Below are 9,309 nucleotides of genomic sequence, written 5' to 3' on the forward strand. Positions count from 1 at the left end.
ACAAAATTTAAAGTAAACGATTAACTAAATTTCAAGAAGCTTCACCATAAATAGCTTCATATTTACAAGGGCTATAGATAAGGAAATAAGTGAGGTAAAAATCTGAAATAATTTGCCCTTCTTCCTATTATTATAGGTAAGAAGCCTGCCAAATTTCAAACCATTCCATCAATTTTTACCAGAGTTACAAAATTTAAAGTAAACGATTAACTAAATTTCAAGAAGCTTCACACACAAATACCTTTATATTTCCTAGGCTCATAGACAAGGAAATTACATGTTTTATACATATAAATCATTCTTAAACAGAGAATATTGGTATACAAAATTGTTGAATTACCTGAAAGTCAATTCTTCCTAGTTCATATTTAAGACATTTAAAATAATATTACAAAATTGTTTCAAATACAGAAAATGACTTCACACAAGCATGTATGTAGAAACCATGTAGAAGACTTGTCGCCGAGCGCATAGCCCATGCTACCGCGTCTGTCTAGCGCGAGCCTATACTACTGCGTCCGACTAAAGCGTAGCCTATACTACTGCGTCTGTCTAGCTCCTTAACGACTCTGTACTCCTTAACGAAGCCTCGGACAACATTTTCGCTAAGGAAAAACTTGTTCCAAATCTTCCTCTCTCCCCCGAACACCCCCTTTCAAGGACCTCCGACGTTTCTGGAAGGAACTGTGATACAACCTGTATAATACATTCTCGACGTCCTTTCCGCAGGTGGAGCAAGTTCTACAACCGGATAAAGAGCGAGCAAACGCTGTCGGAGGGAAGCAGACGCGGAAAGGGACGGAACCAGCCGTCGAGAGAGAAGAGAGCGAGAGAGAGAGAGAGATTTCGCCATCCTCCCGGAGCTCCGTGGCCGCGTTTGTACAGTGGTAATGGGCTGTCAGGAGCAGACGTTCGCTGCTCGTGCCTTATATACCAACACCGTTACGCTCCTCTTGGGGTCGGTTCCTATCAGCTTGTTCGTATTATCAACCCCTCTGATTGCGTTCTCCCTTCGTTCCCACCGCCTCCCTCCTTCCACTCGAGACCCTCCGCCTCCTTCAATAGCGTCTTCCAGTTGGAAGCCATCGACCATGTTACGACACCTCCCAAAACCCATGTCTCCAAACCTTTTCGAACCCTGTACAATTTTTCTAGAATAATAAAACAAATTTTGAAAAGAATAATATGCAAGCAAAATATCGCATTTCCTAGCTACGATTGTAATTCATTTTGTTATTACCACTTAAATTCTTCATCTTTTCCAGCAATATTACTGCACGAGTAATGCTGCGATTAGAAAGAAATGCATGGAACCCCCGAGCACGTGAAATCTGCATTTCAGCCAAAGTGGATCAATACCCCAGCACGTTGCAAGGTAGATTATTCTCGTGTAAGCTCTGCGTGCTCCCAATTGCTGTATTAGAAGGTAAACATGACCACGAAGACTACGTTTAAGGCTTTATTTGAATATTTTTCATTGCTGAGGTCCTTGAAGGATTTCTATTGAATATTCTCAAGTATCCTTCTTTGAGCTTCTTGGAGATACGTGAGTCCTTCTTCTCTTTGGGAAGGTAGATTAATTTTAAATTATATTTAACGAAATTTATTTGTCTACCAGCTTCCATTTTTTCTTTCAGAAAAATCCTCCCTTCGAAGTTGGACCAGTGCCACGTGTTCGCCAGCCACCCCCAACGTGCCTTTTCCTCCCCGAGTGATCAATACTGCGGTCCTCTACACGAAACAGGTACCAGTCCGAATATTTCAGCGTGGAAGACAACAGGGACTGCGAAAACTAAAATCGGGTATTAACTCTCCGATCGTGACCAACTATCTTATTTTAATTTCTGATATAAGTCTGTAGATCGAATCTTACCTTTGAACACTGTCAAAAATGTTGTGTATCTATTACACTACTTACAAAATTCAGAAACAGTATTCGGTTAAAGTTTATATCAAAGACTTTGTTATAAAACGGTCTTGTTTTTAATTTGCCAGGCTTGCAGCTATTATTCGCAATTCTGAGGAATCTTAGACGAATTCAAAGTTTTCATCAATTTAAAAAAGGAAATGTTTAATAATATTAAGATACCGGCATATAGTAGAATTTGAAATTATTGTGATGGGATATTATAGGATATAGGAATCTACAATATGTTTTGTTGTTTTTTGTTTCAGATAATTCACTGGACGAATCGAACTTGTATATATCATGCGAACTTTGCGAGTTCTCTTTTGGGTTGGTACGAACACGCAGCCACCTAGCGGTTGGGTATTCATACATTTATATAATAAATAATAATAATGACAGTAAGATAGTAATAAGAGTAACAAATGTCAGTGGAAAATCGATGGCAAGACGCTCAAGCTTGCAGTGAAAGTAGTTCCCATTGTCCATTGCCCCATTACAAGATGGCGCCACTGTTAACTTTCTATAAATTTTGCATTATTTGCGTCATTAATACGATTTATTGTTTTATAACACTACAATATATTAATTAATACGTCAAATTTACCATCTGTATCAGTAATTATTCAATTTAAAAATAATTAGAGATTCCTGCAGATAGTGGCGCCATCGGTGGTATAAAGCGCCCAAGCTTGTAGTGAAAATAGTTTCCGCTGTCGCCGCTAGATGGCGCCACCGCCGCCTTTCAAAAAATTATTTATTATTTACAATAAATGCATAACTAATACGATTCTTTGCATTGTAATACTATAGTATCTAACTTTATTATTCGAATTCATCATTTCTATGAACAATTGTTTATCTTAGCAATAATTATCGACCGTTTTAGTTAGTGGCGCCATTTTATAGATACACTAGGTAACTATTTTCACTGCAACGTGGGCGTTTCTTCACCGATAATTATTCCTGCATTAATTATAAATCAAAGAATCCTATTAATACACAACGAATTTATTAAAATTCATACTCGTCTTTTTACTCGTAACCAAAGCCAAATTCTATTTTGAATCATACGATTCGCCACTTGGAACGAAAAGATTCCAATTCAAAAACCCCGCCATTGACCACAAGACTCGTCGAGATCACGTGATAGTGTCGATATTATCGACGGAACAATCCTAACCAATGTAACGTAAGCACATACACGCATACGTACGATCGTTTCGTGATCAATTTATTACAGATCACGCGACGATTAACGCAATCTGTAAGAACGTTAACGTGGAACTAGTGCCGAAGCGTTTTATTTATCAGTTCTTTAGCAATGAACAATCTGGTGCACGCGGACGCCATTTTCAATATAAGCATTGGCCACGTCCTAACTTGATGGCAGGAGATTTTGGAGCCGTTAATGTGTTCCTTCCGTCGAGTCCCGAGTAATTGAGTACCTCGTAAAGGAAAAGCAAGTTGCACAGCGAAACATGGTACGTATCTCGAGAATGATTCTAATTCGCTGTTAAATTCTATGTCGCCGGTAAACACCTGTGGACACTTTGTATTGACACTGCATCTCCGCCTGACACGTCAAAATATCCACTCCCCTTCATCATTCCTCCAACAGTTTCCTCGCAACTTCACAAACTCTACTTACAAACTCCGAAATGAAAGTTTTCTGCGTTGCTTTTAACCCTAATATCATTCTTCAAAAATATATGTCATTTCTTTGTCATGATTGTATCTCCAAATAAGATCCTGCATATTAAAGTATGCAAGCTAATAAATGTATCCTTGCATACCAAGAAAGTCACGCAATGACAAAAACTTTGTTATAATCGCTATTTCATGTATCGTCCTCTTTCAGCCACTCAGGTTAGACATCAAGCGGAAGCTAACCGCTAGATCTGACAGAGTGAAGAGCGTGGATCTCCACCCAACAGAACCATGGATGCTCTGTTCTCTCTACCAGGGCAATGTCAACATTTGGAACCACGAGACTCAAATGTTGGTCAAGACTTTCGAAGTATGCGACTTGCCGGTGCGTACAGCCAAATTCGTGCCACGCAAAAATTGGGTTGTCACTGGCTCGGATGACATGCTCATCAGAGTGTTCAATTACAACACTCTGGAGCGGGTGCATTCCTTCGAAGCGCACAGCGATTACGTCAGATGCATAGCGGTTCATCCGACACAGCCATTTATATTAACTAGTAGCGGTACGTGGTGCAAGATCCATTCCCTTGAAATCTGATATTACAACTTTTAATTCTTTGAATTGTCCCATTTAGACGACATGTTAATCAAATTGTGGAACTGGGAGAAGGCTTGGATAGGGCAGCAAGTCTTCGAGGGACACACTCACTACGTCATGCAGATCGTGTTCAATCCTAAAGATAATAATACGTTTGCCAGTGCTTCATTGGACAGAACAGTGAAAGTATGGCAATTAGGATCCTCCACTGCCAATTTCACGTTAGAGGGCCACGAGAAAGGCGTAAATTGCGTAGATTACTACCACGGCGGTGACAAACCATACTTGATATCTGGAGCGGACGACAAATACGTTAAGATATGGGACTACCAAAACAAAACGTGCGTGCAGACGTTAGAGGGACACACGCAGAACATTTCGGCGGTCTGTTTCCATCCAGAATTACCCATCATTCTCACTGGCTCGGAAGACGGAACCGTCAGAATATGGCACGCGGGAACGTACAGATTAGAATCCTCTCTCAACTACGCTTTCGAAAGAGTATGGACGATCGCCAGTATGCGAGGCTCGAACAACGTAGCGATCGGCTACGACGAGGGTAGCGTTATGGTGAAAGTTGGCAGGGAAGAGCCGGCGGTTTCCATGGACTCGCTAGGCGGTAAAATTGTCTGGGCCAAACACAGCGAGATACAGCAAGTGAACCTAAAGGCTCTGGGAGAGGAAGCGCAGGATGGAGAAAGGCTTCCTCTAGCGGTCAAAGACATGGGTGCCTGCGAAATTTATCCGCAAACTATCCAGCACAATCCCAACGGCAGATTTTTGGTGGTTTGTGGGGACGGAGAGTATATTATTTACACATCCATGGCGCTGAGGAACAAGGCGTTCGGTCAGGCATCCGAATTCGTGTGGGCTGCTGATTCCAGCCAGTACGCTGTCAGGGAAAGCACCACCACTGTCAAGGTCTTCAAGAACTTCAAGGAAAAGAAGAGCTTCAAACCTGATTTCGGAGCTGACGGTTGGCATTCTAAATAAATTTACAATAGTATTTATTAAATAAATTTAGAATACCTTCGACTTTACATTACACTGTACATTTTGGTTCCTGGATGAAGTTTAAATGTATGCCCTATTTGTGTGGAATATCTTAAACTGAATCGGTAATTTTTAGGTATTTTCGGGGGATTCCTGTTGGGAGTGTCTTCAGGATCTGGCTTGTCCTTCTTCGATTGGGACACGCTGAAGTTAATTCGTCGCATAGACATTCAGCCAACGCACGTTTATTGGGCGGAGAACGCGTCTCTCGTGGCGTTGGCCACCTCCGATCAATACTTCATCTTGAAGTACCAGGCTGACGCTGTCGCGAACGTTCCTGAGGTTTCGGAGGACATCGAGGACGTCGAGAGCGCGTTCGAGGCACGTTACCTTAACCCTAGCTTTACAGAGATCACTTACACATACGCTCTTTGTATGAATGAATGTCAACGAGGTTGGCGAAGAATGTAAATGGTTCCTTTAAACTTTCTTGCGAACAGTGGGTAAACATGAGCTCTGTGAACCTAGCGTTAATCGCTAGATGATATACGCATAAGCTAGAAGAAAGAGTCTGTACAACGTCCATTAACAATATTACAGATGATAGCAGAGGTGAGCGAAGTAGTGAAGACCGGCCTGTGGGTTGGCGACTGTTTCATCTACACAAACAGCGTGAATCGAGTAAACTACATCGTCGGTGGCGAAGTAGTGACCGTCTCGCACTTGGACAGACCGATGTACCTCCTCGGCTACGTCCCCAGGGATAACAGACTCTACTTATGCGACAAGGAGCTCTCCGTTGTCTCCTATTCCCTGTTACTCTCCGTCTTAGAGTATCAGACAGCCGTTATGCGAAAGGACTTTGAGACAGCAGACAGAGTTCTACCTACGGTACCAAAGGAGCATCGAACCAGAGTCGCGCACTTTCTGGAAAAGCAGGTTCGCGTCCTTGTACGACCTATCTCTCGACTGTAGCTCGGCATAGAACTCGGTACACGACTGGTAACTGATTGCAGGGTTTCAAGAAGCAAGCGTTGGCGGTTTCGACGGACCCGGAGCACAGGTTCGAGTTGGCATTGGCGTTGAAAGATCTCGTCACGGCTCACTCGCTCGCCAAAGAAGCTAACAGCCAGCAGAAGTGGCGGCAGCTGGCGTCTCTGGCTACGGGAAAGGGCAAGCTGTGCCTCGCGCAGGAGTGCTTGCATCAGGCGCAGGACTTTGGAGGGCTTCTGTTGCTGGCCACCAGCACGGGAAACGCGAATATGATCGAGAAACTCGGCGCGGACGCTGACAGTACCGGGAACAATAACATATCGTTCTTGTCGTACTTCATTCTCGGGGAACTCGACAAATGCTTGGACATTCTCGTTAAGACGGACAGGATTCCAGAGGCTGCGTTCTTCGCGAGAACGTACGCGCCCAGCAAAATCTCGTCGATCGTTAAATTGTGGAAGGAGAAGTTGTCAGCGGTGAGCGAGAAGGCTGGACAGAGCTTGGCCGATCCTGAACAGTACGAGAACCTGTTCCCTGGTTACAGCGAGGCTTTGAGAGTCGAGCAGTTCCTGAGGGAGGAAGCCAAGAAGAAGATTCCCGCGTCAGCTTTTCCAACGGTTCAAGTAAATATATATGTAGTTTAATTTAGTCTGCCCGATTTAGCGTTCGCGAGTTTGCATAGGCTCTCATACTGTACAACTTTTGTATAAACAATTTGGTTGCATTTGTTATTAAATACAAGTTATTGTTTAATATAAATCCGTGAGCCGGGCTTCGGACAGAATTCTCGAGTGAAATTTGAAAAAATCATAACTTTTGATTGGATAAATGGATTTCAATGATCGAGACGGGCAAGTGTGCGTCTTTAAGTGAAGAAATTTTAAAAAAATATCAAACTATTGAAAGATTTCATTTTTTAATTCATTTTGACGGAAAAACAGGTAATGAGATACCTAATTTTCAAAAATTCAGAAAACTCTTAATAATGAATATTTTGGATCGAAACTTTTTTTCGTTGTAGATCTCATGGATCTCCGCCAAAAACATATAGAAAGTTTTTCTCTATAGCGAAAACTCAATTTTTTAAAAATGAACGGATGACTTTCTTAAGTATTCGCAAAGGTTGCCTCCTCCAGATCTTGCAGCTCTCTTAATAATGGAGATTTTTTATTCAAACTTTTTTCCATGGTAGATCTGATGGAACCCTACAGAAAATATCTACAAAGTTTTTCTCTAAAGTGAAAGCTCGATTTTAAAAAAATAGGAGAATGATTTTTGGGAGGTTATCTGCAGTATCAATATCGAACAATAACTTGACTTTCACTTCACAGATAAAACAAAATTATTTAAATAAAAGTTGTACAGTAAGGAAACCTCTATAAAACTGCGAATACAATTTTATTTTTTATCGCAGCCCAATACAGAACGAAAGCCATTGGAGGAGATGTTGGCAGCCGAGCAGGCGAATCGATTCACTTACAAAGCAGGCGTCAACAGCAACAGCAAACCAGAAGTATCGACTACTGAAGAGCTGACGAATAGGTTAATAGATCTGGATATCGATAAGGTAATCCCTGCGTCAACCGAAAACACAACTGCACCTCAGAAAACGACCAAGACCACAACCAGCAGTTCCAGGCCACTCACGGTGGACGACGACGACTTGGACCTCGATCTCGAAATTGACGATACCATTGACACTACCGTAAGTCCTCCCATTTTAACGCATTCTCACCCGAGCGATCTCTTCCCTAATTCGACCTTTGTGTCTTAAATGTTTCCATCCCACCTCCTGGAATTATTTCGGTTCTTAAACGTAACCATTGTCTGTGCATGCCTGCGACACGCATAAGTGGTGCTTCTGAATAACAAAGTAAGTCTGCACGAGGACTAACGTCCTCGATATTCATTAAACGACGTTGCGATATCGAAAGTCGCGAGATAAACGAATCAAGGTCGATCGGAAGGGAGAGAAGAGAATGGGAGACAGAGAGGAGCGTAACTAGACGTTGGCTTGATACCCTAAAATATGGAAGCGTAACCCTAGAAGGGTATTGCGTTACCAAAACAGTCTGTAGCATATTGTATCACGCACACGCGCCTGCACGGCTTGTATCGATCCTGGTTGATGTATGTGAACACGTTCCACCTATCGAGCAGGCCAAATGGCGCATTAAACAAGCCAGAGAAAGGTGAAACAGAGAAATAAAACAAGGAGGTGGTAGGTACCTCGGAGAAGGGTTTAATGGTCCTGTGAAGTTTCAAACTTCATCTACGAATGGTTTCACAGATACACGATGACTATTGTTTAAAATGCTTGAGAGACCATTATATGTTGACGCTAGGTTTACAGAGATTTCTCATTAGAAATGAATTTTATTTGATGTAATGCTTTAATGGATACAGTTAATTTACTTAGAGTTAATCAGGAGGCTTGGACAACAATGAATTTGGATGTATGCTTGCCTTTTTATGTGGATAAGAGTCAGTAGGAATAGATCAAAATGTGCTCCATGAACCTGGCATTAATTTCACAGCCTACGATCAATCATAGTCTAGTTCATCCCACGATGCATTTTGTTTGCAGCCTCATAACACTGGAACCCGCTTCAACTCCTGCTACACCCTTTCTATCATACTGTTCTTCTTCACCCTGCAAATATCTAAGCATAGCAGTATTTGTAAACAGTACAAGCTTCGTACCGAAGGTAGCAAGCGTAATTTGCAACTGAAACGATACTCTTCTGTTGCAGGGCGTGAGTCTCGACGACGACCTCCTCGAGGAAGATTAGCCCCTCGATCTGGAAGGCGAGATCAGCAACGTGCGCGCCAGACGTGCAATTTCCATTCTCCTTCCGTCAGTCATTCCCCCGCGAGTCGATCGGAGTCGTTTAGAATCAAGTATTACTGTTGAAGGACATTTCTTGTGCGCGAGTGCTTTTATCATCAACGCATCCAATTAAGAATGTACGCGCGGGCTTTAACCGCGTGACGAAGATTAAATATATTGTTAATATAACAGAATGGCACGGGAGATTTCTCTTACTTCCTTTTACAGCTGCAGCCTTCAAGGAACCTGAGATTCTTATAAATAAGCACAACGTAGAAAGTAGGGAATTTACAGGAAGATTCTACTCACTCGAGGAATGTCAAATATATTATCATACCA

At 42.2% G+C, this 9,309-nt stretch overlaps 2 protein-coding genes and 1 long non-coding RNA gene across 4 annotated transcripts; 2 read left to right on the forward strand and 1 right to left on the reverse strand.

Moving 5' to 3' along the window:
* Positions 1 to 71: 71 nt before the first annotated feature.
* On the forward strand, positions 72 to 3,346 carry LOC128896788 (uncharacterized). The gene is made up of 6 exons (XM_054160259.1): positions 72 to 976; positions 1,266 to 1,375; positions 1,486 to 1,546; positions 1,619 to 1,744; positions 2,176 to 2,264; positions 3,221 to 3,346. The coding sequence occupies exons 2-6, from the start codon at positions 1,304 to 1,306 to the stop codon at positions 3,344 to 3,346; spliced, it is 474 nt and encodes a 157-aa protein (XP_054016234.1). The 5' UTR covers positions 72 to 976; positions 1,266 to 1,303.
* Positions 992 to 2,263, reverse strand: LOC128896792 (uncharacterized). The gene is made up of 3 exons (XR_008462106.1): positions 1,874 to 2,263; positions 1,241 to 1,792; positions 992 to 1,151 (listed from the first exon to the last, which is right to left on the reverse strand). It is a non-coding gene; the product is annotated as an uncharacterized LOC128896792 (long non-coding RNA).
* LOC128896773 (coatomer subunit beta') lies at positions 3,100 to 9,164 on the forward strand. 2 transcript variants are annotated; one of them, XM_054160232.1, is made up of 9 exons: positions 3,100 to 3,390; positions 3,768 to 4,119; positions 4,192 to 5,130; positions 5,284 to 5,528; positions 5,748 to 6,086; positions 6,164 to 6,763; positions 7,555 to 7,845; positions 7,994 to 8,013; positions 8,894 to 9,164. In XM_054160232.1, exons 1-8 carry the CDS (start codon positions 3,388 to 3,390, stop codon positions 8,003 to 8,005), a joined length of 2,781 nt encoding a protein of 926 aa, XP_054016207.1. In that variant the 5' UTR covers positions 3,100 to 3,387; the 3' UTR covers positions 8,006 to 8,013; positions 8,894 to 9,164. The 2 variants fall into 2 exon arrangements, with proteins under 2 accessions (XP_054016207.1, XP_054016206.1); XM_054160231.1 differs by lacking the exon at positions 7,994 to 8,013 and having other exon boundaries at positions 3,201 to 3,390.
* Positions 9,165 to 9,309: the final 145 nt, after the last annotated feature.

The sequence above is a fragment of the Hylaeus anthracinus genome, unplaced genomic scaffold, assembly GCF_026225885.1.
Source record: "Hylaeus anthracinus isolate JK02 unplaced genomic scaffold, UHH_iyHylAnth1.0_haploid 11978, whole genome shotgun sequence".
NCBI lineage: Eukaryota > Metazoa > Arthropoda > Insecta > Hymenoptera > Colletidae > Hylaeus > Hylaeus anthracinus.

Bases quoted from the DNA above. Each gene is read 5' to 3' on its own strand.
- LOC128896788 (XM_054160259.1), top strand. From the start codon at position 1,304: ATGCATGGAACCCCCGAGCACGTGAAATCTGCATTTCAGCCAAAGTGG. The intron at 1,547-1,618 runs GTGAGTCCTTCT...TTTGTCTACCAG, and splicing joins TTTGAGCTTCTTGGAGATAC to CTTCCATTTTTTCTTTCAGA. The intron at 2,265-3,220 runs GTTGGGTATTCA...TTTATTTATCAG, and splicing joins GAACACGCAGCCACCTAGCG to TTCTTTAGCAATGAACAATC.
- LOC128896773 (XM_054160231.1), top strand. The intron at 4,120-4,191 runs GTACGTGGTGCA...TGTCCCATTTAG, and splicing joins ATTTATATTAACTAGTAGCG to ACGACATGTTAATCAAATTG. The intron at 6,087-6,163 runs GTTCGCGTCCTT...AACTGATTGCAG, and splicing joins CGCACTTTCTGGAAAAGCAG to GGTTTCAAGAAGCAAGCGTT.